At 39.9% G+C, this 23,369-nt stretch overlaps 2 protein-coding genes across 3 annotated transcripts; both read right to left on the bottom strand.

The window, feature by feature from the left end:
• Nucleotides 1-233: 233 nt before the first annotated feature.
• LOC137718574 (uncharacterized) lies at nucleotides 234-2,209 on the bottom strand. Of its 2 annotated transcripts, XM_068458123.1 has the most exons (4): nucleotides 2,048-2,209; nucleotides 1,872-1,961; nucleotides 609-1,112; nucleotides 234-505 (listed from the first exon to the last, which is right to left on the bottom strand). In XM_068458123.1, the coding sequence occupies exons 3-4, from the start codon at nucleotides 915-917 to the stop codon at nucleotides 353-355; spliced, it is 462 nt and encodes a 153-aa protein (XP_068314224.1). In that variant the 5' UTR covers nucleotides 918-1,112; nucleotides 1,872-1,961; nucleotides 2,048-2,209; the 3' UTR covers nucleotides 234-352. The 2 variants fall into 2 exon arrangements, with proteins under 2 accessions (XP_068314224.1, XP_068314223.1); XM_068458122.1 differs by having other exon boundaries at nucleotides 1,872-2,209.
• A 16,882-nt stretch (nucleotides 2,210-19,091) lies between these two features.
• Nucleotides 19,092-22,941, bottom strand: LOC137717494 (large ribosomal subunit protein uL3y). Its single transcript, XM_068456876.1, has 6 exons — nucleotides 22,846-22,941; nucleotides 21,733-21,837; nucleotides 21,058-21,168; nucleotides 20,219-20,523; nucleotides 19,655-20,064; nucleotides 19,092-19,525 (listed from the first exon to the last, which is right to left on the bottom strand). Exons 2-6 carry the CDS (start codon nucleotides 21,815-21,817, stop codon nucleotides 19,267-19,269), a joined length of 1,170 nt encoding a protein of 389 aa, XP_068312977.1. The 5' UTR covers nucleotides 21,818-21,837; nucleotides 22,846-22,941; the 3' UTR covers nucleotides 19,092-19,266.
• Nucleotides 22,942-23,369: the final 428 nt, after the last annotated feature.

The raw sequence follows: 23,369 nt of genomic DNA, 5'->3' as shown, positions 1-23,369 counted from the left end.
TCTTCAGTTGGATTAAAGTTGAGGGACAAATGGTAATAGATTTTTAGTTGATGGACTATTACTCCAATTGAGTTAAAGTTAAGGGACCATTGTTACAATTTACTTTTATTTTATTGACACGGGACGTCACATGGCAGTGTACTACGTATATAATTTGTTCGCTTTCAGATAAGGAAAACAAAACACAAAGCATGAAATATATGATTTTTGACAATTTAAAACCCCTAGTAGTCAATTGTTGATTATTATATGGTGAAGAAACATCATGATTTGGTAAAACTAATATACAAACACCCTCTCTCAGTACCGATAATTTAATGCCTCGGTGAAACTATCATCCTCTACAATCATCCTAAGGAGGAAGTACAAATTTATTATGTTCATGGGAAGGCCAATACACCCCTTCCCTGGAGCACGTCGGGAGAGGAGCCCGTTGCGCAATGTAGGTCGGACACTGCTCTCCCGGCATCACTACTGAGAAATCCGACGCACACAACGTTGAAACCTGCAACATCGACGAACAAACTATGATCAGCGAGCTCAAACTAGTACATGTAATCGCTTTCTTTCGAGAGCAAATGCATACGAAGTAGAAACAAATTACTTACAGTTTGTCGATTAATTCTTCCATGCTTGTTGAAATGTGCAGACTCCAGAGAAGCACGAGGGAGAGCTTGAGGTGTGGAGAAGGGATTAGGACTTGGCCTAAACAAATGTTCAAAGATGGCCATGATAAGAAACATGGAAATCAAGATAGCCGTGGCTACAAAACCGTAAGAAATCGCGCTCATGGATGATGTCCCGTAGCTTTGCCATTGCACTTGTCGATCGATCCCTCCTGCTTGAGACGGGCTAGGGTCTGTACTTGTAATGTATCCGTTCCATGGCTTCGGTCTTTCCGAACCAGTCTTGTTCATAGTCTCCGGTCACTAGGTTTTCGCTTTCCTCTCCCCTCTACAAAGCTGATTTCGGGTATTTGGTATGGATATGCTCAAACTAATTAACGAGTGTAATCAAACGTATGCTTGTTGCAGCTAATTCAGATGCAGCTAATATTTCTTCTTGTGTAAGTTTGTCTTTGCACATACATTTTGAATGCTTGAAACCTCAAGCTGAAAAGGAACACATGAAAGTAACTTTTAACATTCTGATGTTGGTTGTAAGGATGTTTCAAAACCAATACTCTGCTGAAATCAACATGAATAAACGAAAACCCAAAAAATGGGAAAGATTTTTTTATCGAACTACCCATAAGGCTTGGTGTGACTACAATAGTAGAAGCCTTACTCTCTAAACCCACACGAGGTAGAAAGAAAGAACCAAGACCCCGGGATTAGCCATCAACTACAAGTAGCTACTTCCTTCCCACTCAGACGATTAGAAAGGGCTAACTATCTGATAGAACGGCCTCCTCATCCCCTATCTCTAAATTTTATCAACAGCTTTATATCTATCTGTCACTGAAACTCTATTGAAATTCCAAAATCAATTTGAAGTGTTTGGCAAGAATCAGACTCAGTCCCAAAACTTTCTTGTTTTCTAATTTGAGCGATAGTCTACACTAAATTTATTTGAACTTATGAGTGGGGGATTCAGACTTGAATGCAGAGGGGGTAATTGCTCAAGCCAACTTAGGTACGCTCAAGTCTGCGGCTGGAAACCTAGTCCAAAAGTATAAGAAAAAAACAAAATAGAAAAACAGATTTTTGTGCTTGAAACCAAAAGAAACAGCCTACTCCATTAAAATTGCGGCCGCACATCCTTGCGCTTATGTGGCTTCGCCACTGACCAAAAGAGTAAGATTTTCTGAACGCTATTAGGAACATAATTAGCACTGCAATGACATAAAAGCTTGATGTTTAACGACTAACCTGGTCTTAAAAGCAGTAATTCCATTAATTCTGCTCCATAGCTATGGCAGCAACCGTAAATCTTCGTCTCCGATTAGACAGCTTAACTAGCTGCCACAGAAGAACAAGTTACCCACACGCGCACGCGCACACACAAACACTTGTGATTGCATTATTTAGAAGAAAGCTGCTCTCACCCCACAGAAAATGTAAAGACAAAGTTATATGATAATCCGATTGGCAATGGCATTGGTAGCACAGCAAAGTTTTCTTTTCATGTTTTTGTTCATGATCTTTTGATGCCTAGCTTGATGGATACTATACCTTGTCCGAAGAAGCAAGCTTAAAGAAATCAAAGGGGTGGGCCTCCTTGTTTGTCCGTCTTGCCAAAAAACAAGACTGCCCTATTTGTATTTGGTGCTTTTTAAAAGTTATCTTTATCTAAGGGATAAGCTTCATTTTGGTACTAGCAGATTCGAGTGTAATCAAATTAGCTACATCACTACTACATTAAATTAAATTTCATTTTCTTCTAGTTTAAATTAGACTAGAATATTGCTCAAATAAAGAAAACGACAATACTTGGCTCCTTGTATGTAAATTAGACTAGTTTAAATTTCATTTTGGTACTAACGATGTGACATCATTCTACCGTATAAATGTTATAGCAAGAATTATTTATTATCTTTATCATCATCTAAAGATTTTATACTAAAAAAAGAATCATTCAATTTGAAGTTTGTTTAGCTATCCATATGTGTCTATGAGAACGTGAGGACAAAGTTCCACATCGGTCAATGATTAAACTATGCAATGGCTTACAAGGAGTTGAGCTACTCTCCAATATTGCCAATTGGTTTTATGGTGGAACTCCAACTTTCTTCACTTGTGAAGCCCACTGGTCACGTGTGAAGCCCATTGGCCACAAGTGATTCACGTCACCTAACTTGTGTTGTCTACATGTTAGGCTTGAAAATTCGTCACACGTAAGACTTATAAGGAGTTGGGCTACTCCTCATATTGTCAATTGGTTACAAGTAACATTCTCATAACCAAGCATCAATTTGTTTGATTCATATGGATGACTAAATAGTCTCTAAATCAAACGAATTTTCTAGAGGGAATGACGTTTATAGTATGGTGAAATGGCGCTACCTAGTCATTAAAGGAAATGAGAATCCTCTCCGGATTTTATTTGTGAGGATCCCGAGGATCTTTTAATTGTGTTCATTCATCATACATCGTGTAATTAGAAATCATTTTAAATTATTTATTTAAAATTGAAACACAAATAGTATTTGACGAAAATTGACCGCACGATTTATGATGAATAGACATAATTGAAGGATCTTCTGGATCCTCAAGAAGAGAATCCGAAGAAGATACTCATTCCATTAAAGGAAGAATGATATTTTAATGTAAGGAATCAAGCATTGTTTTAAACAAAAACTTCATTTAAGTCACAATTTGTAATTCTAAACCTACTTATTAACCCACATGAGTCCATCTGCCCCTGGGTGGAAATTAACTAGATTTTCCCCAATAATCACCCACTAAATTAATCAAAGAGCACAAAAATAAAGACATAAAAAAGAAAAAGCTGCTAAAAATTATTAAAACTAACTAAAGGCTGCTGCAAGTGCAAAATATGTATTAAATTTATTTAAAACCCAAACAAATAACGGCCAGAGGTTATGAAAATACCAAAAAATAGAAATTTAAATGAAAAATTTATGGTGGGAAATCTAGAGAGAGAGATAGAGAGAGAGAGAGAGAGAGAGTCAATCATAGCTGTGCCGTACCAGCAGCAGATGAGGAATGAATGATTCAAGACGAAATGGGTCACGCATAATATTATAATATCTTATGTGTCTAGAGTTCGAGTTTGAAATTTTTTTCATTCTCTAAATTCTTATAATAGTTTCGAACCCTGTCTTTCATCTCAATAATAATTAAATTTAAAAAATGAAAAAAAGAAGAAGAAAGAAATGGGACAATAGGGGTAGTAGCATTGCAATTAACATGCATAAAAAAACAGAGCTAAAAAAAGGATGAGGTGACATATAGATATATAGACCATATTAATTTGTTCCTCATATACATATATATATATATATATATATATATATTTTTTTTTTTAAATATAACCTTTTGAGACTTTTGTCATAATCACTAGAGCCAATACCAGAATTCTTTACAAAGAAAAACCCACCAAAACTCAACGCAAAGTTGTAAAGTATGGATTGAGATCCTCTCCACATCTCGCACTTGGGAATTTAGAGATTAGGCTAGGAGCGTTCAAGAGAGAATGTATGTGAGGTGGATCAGTAAAATGAGTTAATAAAAACTGTATGATTTAAGTTGAACGATCTAGATTGCTCAGTTCGCATACTCTAGAGTGTGAGATTTGAATCTCAATTCTTAAAAACTTAAAAAGGATAGTAAACGATTGTATTGGCTCACTCATGTAATTAATCATGAGCCAATGTCGAGCCTAGTATCGTGGTATTATAAATAAGAGTATCATTATGTTCGGTTGGATGATGAAGTTTAATCCAAAATTTAAATTATGAATAGACATTAATAAGATAACAAAAACAAAACAAAAAAAAAAAAAAAAAAAAAAAAGGAATTTTCGCCTGCAATTTTCTCATTTCTGCACACTTCCTTTATCAGCAAGCCAATTGAGGAAAGGGATTCTCTCTTGATCCCTTCCATCAAATTCACCCAATCAATGAATCTGGACCCTTGAAATTTGATTCAACGGTTAAAAACAGAGGGTTTCTTTAAAAATTATAATAACTTTAACCGTTGAATCAGATTTCAAGAATCCGAATTTATTAATTGGATGGATTTGATGGAAGGGATCCGATCAGGATCCTTTCCGCCAATTGAACCAAAAAAAGGGGAAAATTTAGGCAACGAATCACGCAAGAATTATATTAAAATAAAATGGTGAGAAAAATAGGAAGAGTGGGGTTGCCTTGGCATTGAGTGCAACCCTTTTGTCAACAAGGCCATCACCATGTCTGGGACTGATGTGAAAGCCTATCAGGACTAAATATACTCTTTCATTTTCTTAAGATCTTTACACTTTTTTTATCCTAAAACAAGCAAATGTTGCACCACACCAACATAAATTATGCCAATAACTTTACTAGTGTTGTCAAACAAAGAATTTGGACCGTAATTCGACATCTTATACTTCTCGTTACTTTAAATAGAGTACATTTTCACTTTATTTAAAGCATGCTCTCACGTAAAAACATTACATAATGGATCGCATGTGAAATTGATTCTATACCTGTCGTTAAGTGCGTAAGTAACGTAAGGCAAGGTAAATTCTCAGTTCGAGTCAGTGACCTACTCGTAATCACTCCATTGTTGTCTTTCAATTTGCATATTGTGGAGCCAAAAGTAATCACAAGACGACACGTGGATTTTTTGGTAAAAGAGGATAAAAATACCCTTTAAGCATACTAGGATTCCTACGCGTGAGCAGTGGGCAATCATCACTCAACCAAGTCAAAAGTACCCAAAATAAGTAACAATTCAAAACCTATTTCATCTATCCTCATCCAATCTTCTCCACAAGGTAAACTCCCAAATCTTCCTTTTTCTATTATAGTGATTAGCTAATCAATTAGGTAATTATTCCATAATTCTCAATTTAACACAAATCAAGAATCTAGCCCACAAAGGGTGGTAGGTGGCCGGTCCTCTCTCAACCAAGGAGGCCGGCCACTCTCCTATTTAAACCTCATCATTCTCCTCAAAATGGACTTCCAATTCTCTTGTTCAAATTCTCTAAAATTCTCAAACACTTTCTCTCTAAATTCTAACTTTGGCATCGGAGGTTCTTCGGCCAAAGCCCCCCTCCCCCCCCCCCCCCAATTCGTCGTGGGTACATGAGGCTCTTGGCCTTGACCAAAGGTGTTAATTGTTTTGTAGGTGCAATCTTGTCCAAGATCAAGAGGAAGAAATTTGCATCCACAAATTGGTGCTTTCATTGAGAGTTGAGTCCCACACTTGTAGAAGACTCTCGCATCTAAGATTTTTCTATCTTCTTGTTCATTTGTAGATTTTTTGTACGTTTTTATTATTAGAATTTTTTATTTGTGAATATTCTTTGATAAAACGTAAAAAAGAAGTACAATGGCAAGAAATTTAGAAAATTCAATAAGTGAAAATTCCAACATCCAAGAAATGGGACCTCGATGATCCACAAGGCTAAATGTGACAATAAGTGGAATGGCACCACCACCACGGTGGCCACCCACGGCGAGGTCCATGGTGTCACCACCATGGTGCGAGCTATGCCATCTAAGCAAGCCCAAGTCGTGCCATCCAAAGCTTACGGCACCAAGGCCATGGCCCAAGCCATGTCATTCCATGCCCAACGCGTTGCCAAACCGAGCCCAAGCCTCGCACCTACGTGTATCACATGCCAAGTAGCCCACTCCTGCAGCCCAGCCTGTTCCCGTGGTTTCCCGAGCAGCCCAAGTCGGCTTAAGAATATCCCAACCAACAAGCTGTGGCCATTTTCACCACATTTCTCCGCAGATTTGACATTTCCCAACTCAAATCTCGCGCCCGGAGTCTACCACCATTCCATTGCTCAACGAGGCACATTTCTTCCAAGCTCTTCCAATCCGAATGGCGAACAACATTTGTCCCGACAAGTCATAAAGTTGACGAACGCCCTTGCACAATAGACGACCTTGGTGAATCAGCTCTTGCAATGCATCGAGATCCAACATGCCCCAAATGAGGTGTCCCGAAGTAGGACAAGGGCAGATGAGGAACCTCTTCAACAGGGTCCTGGCAAGCAGCCACTCGATCAACCACGAACCTAGCGTTTGGGTAGCGTACACTCCCGATTGGGCCCTCGAGATAGCGTATACTCCCTTCTTAGCGCGCGGAGGAGCGCACACTCTCGATTAGGCCCACGAACGAGTATACACTCATTGTTGGGGCTACGCTCCGATAGTTAACATAAACAGCCTTCTAGGCAAAGCGTTTATTCGCGGCTAGGCCCACAAAGAGCATTCTCTACATCACATCAGAGCAGGCAGCACGATGAACAAAGAGAAGCAATCACTCAGTCCTGCTCAAGTTCAACTAGCAGCCTACGAAGAAATCCATTGCCTACTAGAAATTTACCCATGCATCGCAGCCGTGGCATAGACGAGCCGAGCATGGGGAAGAGTAGCCTAGACTAACAGGTCAAGACCAGGGGCAGCCGAGGGCTTCGCTACCCCAACAAAGGCAAATCCAAGAAGAGGTAGAGAGACTCCTTAACGAACGATTGTGTAATTTCCAATGCAACGAAGTGGCTAATGAAGCACTACGGCAAGATATAACCAACATGAGCAGGTAGAGTCTCCACACAAGTTTAGCATGCCACACTGCATATCTTTCAAATGAGATGGAGATCCAGAAAGGCACTTGAAGCACTATCGAAGCGCAATGATCCTTTACCGGAACAATGATGTTCTTATGTGCAAAATATTCGCCACCATTATAAAAGGCGAGGCGCAAGATTAGTTTCACACCTTGCCGCCATGATCCATCTAGAATTTTGATGATCTTTGCTTAGTTTTCACCAAAGAATACTTATCTTATTGCTCGATCAAGAAAAAGTTCGACCACTTGTTCAACGTGAAGAAAAACCTAAAGGAGTCGCTCAGAAACTATATGAAGAGGTTCAAAGCGAAGAAGGCAAAGATCGTCGTATGTGACGACTCGATAGCAAGTGCAGCCTTCCAAAAATGACTCTCAGCAGACCACCCACTGTTCAAAGAAATGATCATGAAAGAAGACTCAACTTTAGCAGATTCCTTTGCTCTGGCAAAGAAGCATGCACTTTGGGAAGAGACTCGACAAGCTGAAAAGGTGTCTAAGCAGCCTCGAAAAAAGTCAGCAGTGGCTTAAAGAATGGAGGACATGAAGCAGTCTAACAAGAACAGGCAGAAGGCCAAACGTAGGGATCGACCCACGGCCAAAGAATGCACAATGACCAAGAACTATTCTAAGTTTTCAATTCCTATCCATTAAATCATTCGCGACATCAAGAACGAGCCATGGTTCAAGCTGCCGAAACAATCAAAATGAGATACTTCTAAGTTGGACCACACCAAGTATTGCATATTCCACCGAGGTCCTGGTCACACAACTGACGACTGCTACATTTGGAAGAACTACCTAGAGAAGCTTGTGAAAGAAGGCAAGGTCGACAGATACTTAGACTAGCCAACTGCGCAGCCAAGAAAGAACACAGACTATGACGAAAAGCCACCAACTAAGAAGATTCGAATCAATGGTATCTTCGTCGAGTCTGAGTACTTGAGGGCCACCAGCAACTTTAAGAAGAGGAAGATCCAGCAGGCTTTACTAGTCTCACAACTCTAAGCAGTTGATACCCAACCTGGACCCATTATTGGCCTCACCGAGCAGGATGCAGAAGGTGTCGATTTCCCACACGACGACTCACTAGTAGTATCTGTCCAACTAGCCTATGTCATAATCGGCAGAATGATTGTTGACAACGGAAGTGCAGTCAACCTACTTCAACTCTCAGTCATTCAGAAAATAGGCCTGGAAAGCACAATCATACGCCGAGCAGAGGTACTCATCGAATTCAACGGACACACCTCAACTGTCATCAGCCACATCACACTTGACATGAAAACACCACTAGTTGTCTCAAAATCGACGTTTACGATCGTAAGTGACCTATCTTCGTACAATGGGATTCTTGGGAAACCTTGGTTGATCAAGATGGATGCCGTCACTTCCGTTAAGTATCGAAAAATCTGATTCCACATCCCAGGAGAAGGAGTCGGAGAGATCAAGTCTGACCAGGCCGCATTCTGACGATGCACTGTGCAAGTGTTGAAAGAGTCAAATGAGAAGATATTTACCCCCATAGAGGTTACCGAAGTCCAAATGGACGAAGAGGCTACCAAATAGCAATTACAATAAGCCGATCACGAAGATGGTGCCCAAGCAGACAAGATAGGATGAAAACCCGAAGAAGAGGCCGAAGACATCATTCTTGATCCCTAGCAGTCGGAAAAAACGGCTAAAATCGGATCAAGTCTAAGCCCAGCCAAGAAGGAAGAACTCACGACGTTCCTTAGAGAAAATCGAGACATCTTCGCATGGTCACCATCCGACATGCCTGGCATCGACCTCGAGGTGGCATGCCACAAGCTGCACATCGACCCTGCTGTCAAACCGGTGATCTAAAAGAGAAGACATTTCGCACTCGAGTTAGTAGCGATCATCGAGGCGAAAATTGATAAGTTATTGGAGGTCGGATTCATAGAAGAGGTAGCACACTCAACATGGCTTGCCAACATCATGCTAGTTATGAAGAAAGAGAAGGGCAAATGGAGGGTTTGCATAGACTACACAAACTTCAATAAAGCATGCCCAAAAGATCCTTATCCTATCCATCGGATCGATCTATTAGTATATTCAATTTATGGGAATTAGCTGCTCAGCTTCTTGGACGCATACTCCGGCTACAACCAAATAGCTATGTATGAGCCCATCAAGGAGAAAACCGCTTTCGTGATTGAGAGAGGCATCTACTGTTACAAGGTCATGCCCATTGGCCTCAAGAATGCGAGAGCTATTTACCAAAGGTTAGTAAACATGATGTTCAAAAAGCAAATTAGGGTAACCATGGAGGTCTATGTCGACGACATCATGGTAAAAGGCAAGCAGCGATCAGACCACATCTGCAACTTGGCGGAAACTTTCAACATCCTCATAAAGTATAAGATGAAGCTCAACCCCACCAAATGCACTTTCGAAGTATCTTCAGGTCGATTCCTAGGGTATTTAGTAACCTAACGAGGAATTGAAGCACATCCCAAGCAAATCTGAGCAATCCGAAAGATGAAATCTCCAACTACCTTAAAGGAGATTCAAAGCTTGACCGGACGAGCAGCTATCCTCAACCGCTTCCTCTCGCGATCCATCGATCGATGCAAGCCTTTATTCAAAGTTATCAAGAAGGCACAACGAGACAAATGGGATGAAGAGTGCGAAAGAAGTATCTCACATCACCTCTCTTACTATCCAAATTGGAAGTAGCGGAGAATTTATACATCTACCTGGCAGTCTCCGAAGTAGCAGTGAGCTCTACCCTTATACGAGAAGAGTTGTGGGCCCAATTACTGGTATTCTACACTTATAAAGCTTTTCTTGATGCGGAAACAAGATATTCGATGATCGAAAAAATTATTTTGGAGCTAGTTCTTGCAGCTCAGAAGCTCAGACCATACTTTCAAGCTCATACAGTCATCGTCATGACTCAGTATCCTTTACGATCAATCCTACATAGTCTAGATGCTTCTCAGCGAGTGATGAAGTGGGTTTTGGAACTTGGCCAATACGGTTTAGTTTTCCGACCCCGCACGGCAATAAAGGCCCAAGCCTTGGCAGACTTCATAGCGGAATTCATGCCTAACCTAGGCGACGCAACAGAGCAGCCCAGAAACGCCCCGGAAGCAGTCGAGCACAACTTAGGTGCGTATGTTCCCCCAAACGGAGATTTCTAGCATTTGCATGTCGACGACACATTCAACTACAAGGGCTCGGGAGCAGGCATGGTCCTTGTCACCCCAGACGGCTCAATGCTCGAGCAGGCGATCACTCTAAGCTTCAAAGCATCCAACAATGAAGCAAAGTACGAGGCCTTGCTAGCAGGCCTCCGAAAGGCAAAAGACTTGGCGGTGAAGAAGCTTGCAATTCATTTGGATTCCTAGCTAATCACCAGCCAAACTACTGGGGAGTATATAGGAAAACATCCAATGATGGCGCAATACCTAGAGAAGGTACGCAAGCAGCTTAAGGCGTTTCAGACTTACATTCTGACTCAAGTTCCGTGGGCAGACAACGTCCATGCAGATGCGCTAGCCAGCTTAGGCTCTGCCCTTAACCACCAACTCAAACGCTCTATTCCAGTGGAATATCTAGACAAGCCAAGCATAGAGGCGGAGCCGGAAATCGAAGCTCCAAATCAAAGGCAGCATGCTACTACAAATGGAACAACATTCTCATCCAAATATCCTACATCGGACCACATCTCCGCTGCCTAGCGTCTCCCGTTGACTTGAAGGCTCTAAGCTCAATCCATGAAGACGTTTGTAGAAATCACACCGGAGGTCGATCCTTAGCACAGAAAGAACGTAGGCTACTACTGGCCTACCATGCACCAAGATGCTAAGAAGTTAGTACAAAGGTGCGACCGTTGCCAACGCTACAAACCGGTACCAGCACTGTCTGCTAGTGAGCTATACCCGCAGACGAGTCCTTGGCCATTCATGTAGTAGGCAATAGACTTGGTAGGACCTATGCCGCCTGCTACTAGGGGCAGATGCATGATGATTGTGGCAACCGACCACTTCACCAAATGGGTAGAAGCAGAGCCCATGACAACCATGACTCAGACGGACATAAAGTGCTTCATATGGAGGAACATCATTTGCCGATTTGGCATCCCTCAATCCCTCGTCACCGATAACGGCCCACAATTTGTGGGTAAAGATTTGACGAAGTTCTTCCAAAAGTATGGCATCAAGCAGCACATGTCCACGCTGAGATATCCTCAAGGCAATGGGCAGGCCGAAGCATCTAATAAGACGATCCTCAATTGCCTCAAGAAATCCCTCACCAACAAAAAAGGGAAAATGGCCAGATGAACTCCCCGGATGTCTATGGGCATATCACACCACCAAAAGACAAGCAACCGATGAGACTCATTTTTCTTTGGCATTTAGTTCGAAAGCAATCATTCTTCCCAACATCATCGTGCCAAGCATCAGCACTCTACTGCCAAGTATTGAGCAGAACAGTAAGAAGATGGCCATAAGCTTAGATCTGGCAGAGGAGAAACGCAAGCAGACCATCACCCTCATCGCAGCCTACTAGCAGCAGCTCCTCTCTAGCTACAACAAAAGAGCCAAGATCCGGCAATTCCAACTTTAAGATCTAGTCCAAAGAAAGGCATTCATCATTGCCCGCAAAGAAGGCTCTGAAAAGATAAATCCCATCTAGGAAGGTTCGTACAAGATCAGCAGAGTAAGTGGCAAAGATGATTACACCATCGCCACCATGAACGACAAAGAGATCGAGAAGCAATGAAACGCTTACAACTTGAGGAAGTACCATGTGTGAACTCCTACTATATCAAGACCTGAAGACTCAAACAGCTCAACGGGCACTACCTCGCAAACCGAGGACTATCCAATTGTTATGCATTCTTTTACAACTAAGTTATTCGTTCGTTTCACTTGTTTTTCAACGAGAAATTCAGAAGTAATTTACAACTTGGCTCGACTACATGTCTACACCAACTTATCTCTACTATACTTCAAAAGAAGATCGCGTCCTTCTTAGGGACTCATCGTAGGAATTGCACCCCCAAGGGACCTACCATGCTCTCCAAAACAGGAGGATAAACTTTACACTCCGAATATCCAGACGTGGATGAGCTTGGCTGCCCTAGCATAACTAGATGCATTATGGCTTGCACCGAGATTCATAAAAGTAGCCACAATGGTCTTTTTCAAGGCTTAGCTAACTGAAGGATTTTGGGTCTCTTGGCCTAATCCGCGAGGAATCGGGCCCTAGAGACGGAAAGGGCACATTATGCAGTACGCCTTGTGGACGGCTGCCCTGGAAACCTAAAGCTGCTACCGAGTGCACTAAGGTAGTTTATGGTTTTCAAAAGACTGCCTACGGTTTACCCTTCGAGCAGTAAAGCCATGCTAAACTTATACAACTGCACATTCTTATGAAAGGTTAAACAAGCTAGCATACATATACGAAGCTTATCCACTGCCGACATGCTACATAGTCGATAAGCTTCACCATTGCCAAGCGCGGAACAACTTACACCAAGTCCTAAAGTGTTATGATACTTGCAATGCAACCTATGGAATTTGAGAAAGCCAAAGTTAAACAACCTAGTGGTTACGCGGACTTGTCTGCTTCTGTAAGTAAGGCATCTAGCTGCCAACCCTATGGCTAACAACTTTACAAAAAGCTCTACACCAACACATATGGCTGTGTAGTCTACGCATGCATGTCTGCTTATAGAAAAGCAGCACGCCTGCCACTGTTTCTATAAAGTTTAAAGGTTAGGGCATGAACAAAAGAAGTAAAGATGGAGAAAAACAAAGGAAACAAGTTTGTAAACACGAAAAATTCCTGAATCAGGAATTTTTCGTGTTTACAAAGTTTATTAAATTTTCTAGTAAAATTGTAAACAACTAGCAAAGATCGAAGGAGTTCAAGCAAAGCGAAAGCAACAAGGAAAAACAAAGAAAATCCTAAGGGCTACCTAGAAAATTACTCTTCAGCAGCTTGGACATCCCACGACTACTCGGTCGCCACACCTTCAGCAGCCGTGATGCCCTCAGCAGCGGCACCATCCGGCGCTTCACCCTTAGCTACCCCAGCCTGGGCATCAACCTCTCTAACTACTTCACCAATAGAAGACTCAAAAGTAAAGGCAAACAAAGTCTTCCGGAGAAATAAAAAAGGTCTCGAAGTCTTTACCAAAAAACTGAAAATCAAACGGTCGCCCAAAGAGATGATATACATAACCCAGCTTGTAGAAATCGGCTTGACTCAAAGTAAACAAAGCCTCGAATCCAGCCTTTTCACCCTTCAACTACTCATTCTCCTCGAGCAGGCAAACACGAACCCGCTGCAGCTTCTCCACTTCATTCTTTAGATTGTCGTTGATCTTCAAAGCACCTTGGAGCTCAAACATTTGAAGCTCAAGCCTATCAACAACCTTTTTGAAGTAGATCACTTGGTTATAAGCAGCGATCAGTTCTTCATCATTTAAATAAGCAGCAGAGCGGAATTCAGAGATGGCACGCTCAAGATCTTGAATCTAAGGTATGTAACATTCGATCTCCTTCTCTGCACTCTTGTACTTTACTTGGATTGCATCAAGCCTAGTCTTCAAATCCAGGATCTCTTGGCGAGCGGTCTCAAGTTGTAAAGAAGTGGGGGCAGAGATATTAGACCCCTTCAAAGCAGCAAGTTCAGATTCCAATTTCTTGACTTTCTCAGTCAATAAGTAAGCTTCGACTGCCACAGTTCTTGCTACTTTCTTAGAAGCCTTGGTGTCTTCTTGATCAAGAAGCATAGATTCGGCTGCTAGAATCGTCGTTCTGTGCATCATAGCCAAAAGAGCAATCCTCCTATACTCGGTTATATGCTTCGCAAAAGAACTTAGGCCAACAACTCCTTTGACGCCATCAACAAACTTGGCACATACATCTATGTCCTTGAGCAGGTCTGGCTTCAAGAGTGTACAAATCTCAGCAGTTTCCCCAGAAACAAACTTGGTGGATTTCTCATGATTGCAGGTGCGAACAGTCTCTTTCTTTTTAGCAGACGAGTCAATCTCAACGGCAGATGGAACAAATTTTGGCGCCATTTTAGCAAGCAGGGGCACCTTGTCATTCTTCATAGTAGCAAGCCTCTCCAAAGGTGAGCCAGATTTAGTTGCAGACGAATGTTTTGGCACAAACTTCGGCACTGAAGGCACGGAGGAACTTCTACACTGGACAATCCTTTCAGCAATCGAGCTAGTAGTCTTCAGAACGGCAGACGACACCAGCACAGATCTAGCAGCCTCCTCTTTCTCGCCCTTGGAGGAAGTTAAGTTAATCACAAGCTTGGGAGTAGCCGGTGAACTTTCATGAGCAACGGAAGAAGTCTTCGGTTTCTTCTCAGCATGCTTCTCTTGGGCAGGTGGGGAAGACCTAGTTTTCCCACCTTCATTTGTAGCAAGATCCACAATAGTAATAGGACGAGCCAACGCCTCAGCCTTGATTCGTTTTATCTCCTCTATTGGGGGTAGCCCACTTTTTTCCCTACAAAGAAAACTAAGCAGCCAATGTCATTTAAGGTACTCGGATGGGATATCCAGAGCAACATGCACTTTCTTTATGTCCGGAGAAGTCTTAGAAGTGGAGCTGAATTCTGAATCTACAAAAGCAGTGAGAGACAATTAGAAAATTAAAGAGCAGCTTAGCACAAATACGAAGCAGCTTACTTACCGGATATGAAAACCGTTGGTACACGCAGCTCAGGGGAAGAATCAGATTCTCAATCTTCACTTATCTCCAAAGTCTCCTTGGCCCAATCATGATCTCCCTTGCTCGAGTCATCAAAAAGTCTATGGCGAGATCGCAGCTGCCCAACTCCCTCGATGTGATCTATGTCAAAAAAGTACCAAAACTCATTAACAGTTAAATCTAAGTCAAAGAACTGGCTAAGATTGTGGAATCCCACTATCACACAAACCGCATTCGAAGAACATTGAGTGGGGGCACATTTCATGGAACATAGCACTTCTTGGAAGAAACGCTGCATGGGAAAAGTAAACCCCAACACAAAACAATAGGGGTGGAACATGATGGCTTTCCGAGCCTCATCACATGGTTCATGGCTGCTACCATCCTTAACACGCTTTACACGCACTCCTAACGAAATGGTGTGCCAATAAACCTCGAGGAAGTCTCTAAACAAGTCATCGGAGCTAATGTTGAAGTGAGCAACCTTAAAGTAGCCAACCTTGCTTAAAGACCCGCCTTGATGATATAACAGCGGCACACCATCATCATTCTTATGGTTCGAGGAAGACATGCTTGAAAAAATTCTACAAAGACATAAGAAGGATTTGTTAGAGGGTTATTCAAAAAAAAAAAAAAAAAAAAAAAAAGGGTAGCTCTCGGCTTTCAAACAGGCCAAGCCTTTGGCCTTTCTCCTTTCTTCCTACACTAGGCACGGGCCCAAGCCCAGCCTTCTTTAAAAAAAAAAGGCAAAGAGGATAGCCCAACCCACACTGGTTCCCCCACTTTTGCCCTTGGCCCAAAGGCCTAGCTGCCCAGTTCAACAGACAGGGGGCTGGCGCCCCCACATCCTCTCCCTCCTCATAGCCCGAGCCCAGCCCAGCCCAACCATCCAATGGCACACCACAACCCACGGCAACAGTGCCATGGTCTTTCCAATTTTTTTCAAATCTCCTCGATCTCCATTGAGCCACTCTCAAGCCCCGAGGCTTCCAAAAAAATTATAAAGACAAGAAAATTAATTTTTTTTTCTTACCTAGAAGCAACAAGAAGACGAAGCAAGCCACGAAAGACGATCATTTGCACGGGCAAGATGTAGAAGATTGCTAGATGAGGGGGAATAAATATCCTCTAAGCTCTCTCTCTCTCTCTCTCTCTCTCTCTCTCTCTCTCTCTCTCTCTCTTGTAAAGTATAATTAATTTCTCTCCAAAGTTGATTTAATAATCCACTTAAGGTGGACTTAAATAGGCTTTGAGAGAAATTTATTTCCTTTCTAGAAGGATCTAATTTCTTATTGAAGAGGGAATCTACATAAAAATAGGAAGCAATCTTAAAGTTTCCTAAAGCAAGAAAATCTCTACACCTGTTGCCCTTTTATCGCAAATAGCCCAACAAGTGTAAGGGCATTTGTGGAGCCAAAAATAATCACAAGACGACACGTGGATTTTTGGGTAAAAGAGGACAAAAATACCCTTGAGGCATACTAGGATTCCTACGCGCGAGCAGCGGGCAATCATCACTCAACCAAGTCAAAAGTGCCCAAAATAAGTAACAATTCAAAACTTATTTCATTCATCCTCATCCAATCTTCTCCACAAGGTAAACTCCCAAATCTTCCATTTTCTGTTATATTGATTAGCTAATCAATTAGGTAATTATTCCATAACTCCCAATTAAACACAAATCAAGAACCTAGCCCACAAAGGGAGCTAGGTGGCCGGTCCTCTCTCATCCAAGGAGGCCGGCCACTCTCCTATAGAAACCCCTTCATTCTCCTCAAAATGGACTTCCAATTCTCTAACTAAATTCTCAAACACTTTCTCTCTAAATTCTAACTTTGATATCAGAGATTCTTCGACCAAAGCCCTCCCCTATTCGTCGTGGGCGCGTGAGGCTCTTGGCCTTGGCCAAAAGTGTTAATTGTTTTGTAGGTGTAATCTTATCCAAGATCAAAGAGGAAGAAATTTGCATTCACACATCTTACTAGTTACACAACAATGACCACATAACCAGTCCTAAATGATATTAAGAATGTAACTATTTATTTTATTTTATTTTTAATTTTTTAATGTGAGATTCTCGTATTCATTAACATCTTTTACCTCTTAAACAAAAAGAATCGTATATCCAAATTAATAGTAAGATAAAGTAAGATAAAATTATGAATCAAATTATAAATAAGCTAATGTGCCATGTCAAATCAGAAAAACGAAAAAGAAATGATTCGCTTTTCCTTTTGATCTTCAATATGAATAAAAGTATACTTTTTTGGTGAATAAAAAAAAATTCTGAAGAGAAATACAAAACAACCCATTTCATTGTTTCCAAAGGGCTTTTCATATAAAAGTCATTGATAACAATATACATTAAAAAAAACACTTTAAGTACAAATGCAAGTGTTTTTAATATGACTAAAAGCGTTTTTTGGTGAAATTGATTTTGATTTTAAAAGTACTTCAAAAAAAATTTTAAAGAAGCACCAGATATGTGCTTATTGCAATAAGCACTTTAAGTACTTTTCTAAGATCCACTTGAATTTTTAGTTTCAAAAACATTTTCACCAAAAAAACTTTCAGTCATTTTAAAAACATTCTAAATGAGCCTTACTTTAGAAAGTAAGAAAAAAAACACCTGCCATCTTTGTAATAGGAAATAAATTAAAGAAATTTCACAATTAATAATCAATAAAAGATGATTACATTTCATTGTCCATGTAAGACATTTTCACAAACGTTGGAAATAGATTCAATTCCATATCCATATTTCTTTGACTTGGAGACTTGGCAAGCAACTCTTTTAATTAACTTTTTACTAATTTATGTGTTCTCATGTCTTCCTGTTTGGGTGTCATTCTCATCCTCTTCTATTTTGTGCGGTTACGATTAAGCCACATCAATATTTTATATTAATTTTTTAATAGAGATAATAAGACAAAAAGCAATAGGAATATAAAATGTTGATGTGGTTTAATCGTGATCGCACAAATAGGAGGGGATGGGAAGGGCACTCAAACAGGAGGGCAGACAATCTGTCTCCTATATGATTACCATCTTTATAAGGTGATACATAACATCAATCATATGCTCAATATGGGACATCATATAATTTTTATTCAATGGTGGTAATACGTGATGCTAATACTTACCACTTCACTTACTACCATTCAATGAGTTTAAAATTTGAAATTTGTATCTAAGCACTATACATGTCTCGAAACTTAAACTCAACCAACGGTACTACTTGAAAGTAGTGAGCATGGCACGGTTATACTACCACATGACATCTTGTGCCAATAATACAAAGACATTTTTTTCCACGTGTCATTGCATTATATGCACGGAATGCCATTATAACATTATACCCGTGCTATAAGAGCAACTCCACGCCTAAAATATGAGCTGACCCAAAGTCTATTTAATCCACCCAGATGAATAGTAATTAACTTCAATGAACAGTATATGGCCAAGTGCATCTCCATGCCTAAAAAATGAGCTGGGCAAAAGTTTAGTCAATTTGTATTAAAATATTTTTAATTTTTCATAGAATAAATAAAAAATATTTTTTAAAAAAATTTCGGATAGAATTTTTAACCAATATTGTCACGTCACATGTCATTTTCCGAAAGTACAATTTTTGTGAAAGATGGTTAGATATTTATATATATATATATATATATATATATATAAGATCTTTTATTTTTTCCTGTTTAAATAATTTTTTTTATAATTTTTATTAAATTAATTAATCTAGACCATTGAATTTCAAAAAAATGAAATCCAACAGCCCAAAAGTGAACACATGGCCCACGGTAAGATTCTGACTTTTTTTTTTTTTTTGTTAATACTGGAATGTGCACACAAGCGTGTGTATTCCACGCGCCAATGGCATAAAAAAAAATTAAAAAAGATTTCCCATGCCTAAAGTCATGTAGGCCCGTCTCTTGCTCAATCCATTATGTGCTGAGTTCAAAGATGACCTCCCCTTTGGGCCAGCCGATTGGATGGGGTGGAGTAGATTTTTGGAAGGACCGGCCTAAAAAATGGACTAGCACATTTGTTAGGAGGCAGTGCTCTAAAGATGCTCTCAACGTTGAATCAACTCCAACAAAAATAGAATGAAACTTGTCTATTGAGCGAAAGCAACAAGAGCAGCAAATTTATTTTTCATAGTTTAGAATCCAAACATACATTCTGTCACAAAACTGGAAGCATACAAAACTTCGAATCCAAACCAGAAACAGTATACGCCTGAATAACTTGTAAAGACTAAATGAAAATTGGGATCGATCTCAACATTTGTCAGATTAAGCCTTGAGCCGGCCGTAGTACCTAGCCTTCTCTTGGGTGGTCTGGAAGCGGCCATGGCCAAATTTGGATGATGTATCGATGAACTTGAGCTTAATATCCTCCAACGCAACCCTAGATGTCTGCTTCAGAAGCGTCTGCCTCAGGGTAACAACGCGCTTTTTCGGTCCCACGCAACAGCCTTTCATTAGAAGGTAATCCTGTTTCACTTCACCGTAGTGTGGGAAACCTCCCATTGGGGTAATATCTTTCTCAGTCCTGAACATAAAATGAAATGAACCCAAATTCACCGTGTCAATTTCCAACACGTATGAGTAAACCAATAATACAAATTCAATCACAGCGAAATCAAACGAAGAAAAAAATTACGAAGAAAGAGGCACAAACCTGTCGAACTCAGTCATTGCAGAGTGCGACTCTTGGTCAGCCTTCCCAAGCTTGTAAATCTTCTTGTTCATCTCAGTACGATGATGGTAACCATTCTGCCCAGCCCTGGCAACAGTAAATGACACCCTAGCTGGATGCCATGCACCAATACAGGCTACTTTACGTAGACCACGATGGGTCTTACGTGGAAGACGGGTGACACCCCATCGAGTCACCACACCCTCATAACCCTTGCCCTTAGTAACCCCAATAATGTCAATCATCTCATCTTTCTGGAAAACAGCATCAACAGGAACCTGCTTCTCAAACAAGCTATAAGCATAGTCAACCTTCTTTGCAACTTCCCCACCATTCACTTGAATCTCCATCAGATGGGCTTTCTTCTGCTTCAACCCCTTCATTTTCCTAATCTGCAAAAGATAAGCCAAAAAAGATTATTCTAGGTAAAAGTAAATATTTTTAGCAATAGAACATCAGAATGGCAGCAAACTGGGTAACTGTTTTACTTGGCACTTCTAGTTATCACACTTTCTTTTGTTCATAAAACAAATCAATATAATTTACCTGAGTGTGGGCTAAAACACGAATAACAGAACAGTATTTCTTCATTTTCTCCAACTGAGCCTGGATGTCCTTTTTCCCATCTTCGCTCTCATACTTTTTTGAGTACTTGGTGAATGCTTTCTTTTTTGACTTGCACCAGTTCTTGTAGAATCTCCTCTTCACCTCCTCACTCAAATGCTGGGCCCAAACTGTGTCCAAGGAACGGAGACCACGGGGTGTCTTCACATAACCAACAACACCAACCACCACCATTGGTGGTGTTTCAATAACTGTAACTGCTTCACATGTTTCTTTCTTGTGTAGCTCTGCATGGAAAAATTGGTTTCAGAACACAATATGGAGCACAGATGACATATCCTTAGACCAAGCACAAAGAACAAGCCACAAAGTAATACTACTATGCTTCAGTAACCCAAAGAACTAGTTAAAAGTTCCAAATCTCTTTTAAGCCTAGATAATAACTCAATAACATGATACTACAATTCAATACACAATGGAACTGAGGTAAAATGATAAAAAATAGATCACTTGTATTTTACTTCCGATTTCAAAAGCTTCAGAACACTAATCAATAAAAACATCATAAACCTTAATTCAAGAAAACATATAGGAACTCATGAAAAGCATTATTCTGGTACATGCGAAACATCATAATAGTATTCTTTAGAATTTACAATGCAAATGCAGAAAAATTACTTGTGAAAAATGTTAGCAATATATTTCTACTAATTTTTATCTTATATTTCTATTAACACTTTTATCACTAGTTTTCCTCAAAGTAACAGTTTTTAAGTTCTCATTCAACTAAAGAACAAGTGTAAAACAAGAGACCAACTCACTTGATCCGGGTTTTTCAACATCTCTCACAATATGGGTCATTCCAGCTTTGTATCCCAGGAAAGCAGTCAATCTGGGAGTTTTTGTTGGATCGTCTTTGGGGAAGGCCTTCACTGCATACACAAAACCATGTAAGCCAAATTTTCCAAGGAGAGAACAACCAAAAAGTTTAACAGTTCCATAAAGAACAGTAACAGAAATAAGATGCAATCACAAACAACAATACAGTCTTCAGATATAAATACAAAATGGAAAGTGGATAAAATATATTATATGTAGCATTCCAATGTGTGGATATACAGTTATACACTGAGAGAAACTAATAACTTGTACGAGAAATATTAGATATGATGTAAAGCGAGACACAACAAGCACATTGATACCAACTATGCATTATCATCCCTATATAACTGAACCAATGATACAAGTCCTCAAGTTAGGTGTAACTTGAGGTGTAACTTATAAAGCTCCTTAACCATATACCAAAAGCATGGAAAAAAACCTATGCACAATATGAAAGTTATAACTTCAACAAAAAAATATGAAAAAGATCCAGTGCATTTCACTCGAGAAAACCCAGAGCCAGTTCAAACAAACATGAGCCATCATTTCATTGCAACATTTCAAGGAAACACAAATTATTGAATATCACGTTGAAACTGAAAAGAAGAATAAACCTTTTCCTCTGTGGCGGGCTGCTCTTTTCCTTGGAAGAAATCCCAAAGAGCCATGTCTTGGGTGTTCAAACTTACGATGAGACATGCTTCCTTCTCAAACTAGGTCTACAAAACTCCAAAACCTCAGATTTTCTTACAATTACACAAATAAATTCAGCCATGTATCTCAAACAATAATAACATCTTCAGGTAAAAAGAATTAAACAAATTACTTTGACACAGTGATAAAGAAAATCACATAATTATAGTATCCACATAAAATTAAACTACAAAAATGATTGCATGTATGAAATTTTAAGTAACATGTGCAGCATCAAACGCAAAAAATCTAATCATTGTAGTACTATTAGAAACTCCAAAAACTGATGCCAAAGGATCTTAGAAGTTAGAACTGTAAAAGAATTATAGATCCTTTAAGATAAAACCACTTGAAACAAATTGAAATCTCCAAAAAGTGTGAAAATTCCAAAATTTCCTTACAAGAAACCATTGCACTGTTATTATATCAAAATCCAAGATAAAACCTTTTAAATAAACTTGAAATCTACTCAAAACATACAAAAACAATCGAAATCTCCAAGGACACGCCCTTGAGCCAAAAACAACGTAGAATACAACCACCTTCTCCAATAGGTGACACGAAATGCTCCCAAAAACCAAAGGCCTATGGCACCAAAATATAGTGCCAATTCTCGGGCTCCTCGGTATTTCTTTCCAAAACCCCAATTAGGGTTTTGGCAAAATTAGAGCCCTTTTGAGACTCCAGCCTTGATTACTCACAATGTTCTTATGGGAAGCAATTCGGTATCGCCAAAAGAGAAAGTTTGTAGTATCTAACATGTCCTCAGTGATCGGGGCAACAAGTACAAATACAAATCACAGCAAATACATACGAAAACTCCTTGAAACCCCCCAAAGATCTAACAATTTTATACTAAAAAATGGAAAAATCATAAAGCTATTCCATATCATTTATTCATAATTTAGCTTGCGATTCAAATTTCCATGAATTATGGGCATTGATAAAATTATAAATTAAAAAAAAAAATCCACGAATTATACGAAAGTGAATAGCTTTAACCTAAAAATTTCAGAGAACTTGAACGATATTACCTGCGAAACGAGACGAAGAGAGGGAAGATGTAAGAAGCAAGCGGCGCAACCAGAAATAGATTGGTTTCGGCAAGACTGGCTGAGCAAACCCTAGCCTGATTTAGGGTTGTGGATCTTACAGTGCTTTTAAATCGGAACCCACGGCTACGATTAACTTGTCTAAATGTTTACATGGATTTTTGTCCGTTAGATTTAGGGCACAATTGAGTTGGGGTTAAGTTGGGCTTTTGTACGAGGCCTGTAACTATCGGATTCGGTCCAACATGCATATCACACCCCTTTTCAATAAAAATCGCCCTTTCATCCAAAAAAAAAAAAGAATCTGTGAGATGAACCTGGGTCGACCAACCCATGAAGAAAAAACTTATACTAGGTTTGGAGAATTTATGAGGCAGGTTTAGTCCATGCGAACCTGGGTCGACCAGCCCATGAAGCATTTAGACAATGGTATAATGTAAATATATATACTTTAGATTATAGTATAATGATATTTTTCTTCATTTGTAAGTAAATAATTTAAGCTT

This window comes from Pyrus communis, chromosome 15 (assembly GCF_963583255.1).
Source record: "Pyrus communis chromosome 15, drPyrComm1.1, whole genome shotgun sequence".
NCBI classification, from domain to species: domain Eukaryota; kingdom Viridiplantae; phylum Streptophyta; class Magnoliopsida; order Rosales; family Rosaceae; genus Pyrus; species Pyrus communis.
The sequence above is the reverse complement of the archived record's forward strand: the minus strand, read 5'-3'. Positions and strand labels throughout refer to the sequence as shown.

Excerpts from the sequence above, each read along its gene's own strand:
- LOC137717494 (XM_068456876.1), bottom strand. The coding sequence starts at position 21,817 with ATGTCTCATCGTAAGTTTGAACACCCAAGACATGGCTCTTTGGGATTT. Across the intron at positions 21,169-21,732 it reads AGCCCGCCACAGAGGAAAAG|TGAAGGCCTTCCCCAAAGAC; the intron begins GTTTATTCTTCT and ends TTGTGTATGCAG. Across the intron at positions 20,524-21,057 it reads TGTTGAAAAACCCGGATCAA|AGCTACACAAGAAAGAAACA; the intron begins GTGAGTTGGTCT and ends TTTTCCATGCAG.
- LOC137718574 (XM_068458122.1), bottom strand. The coding sequence starts at position 917 with ATGAACAAGACTGGTTCGGAAAGACCGAAGCCATGGAACGGATACATT. Across the intron at positions 506-608 it reads GAAGAATTAATCGACAAACT|GTTTCAACGTTGTGTGCGTC; the intron begins GTAAGTAATTTG and ends TCGATGTTGCAG.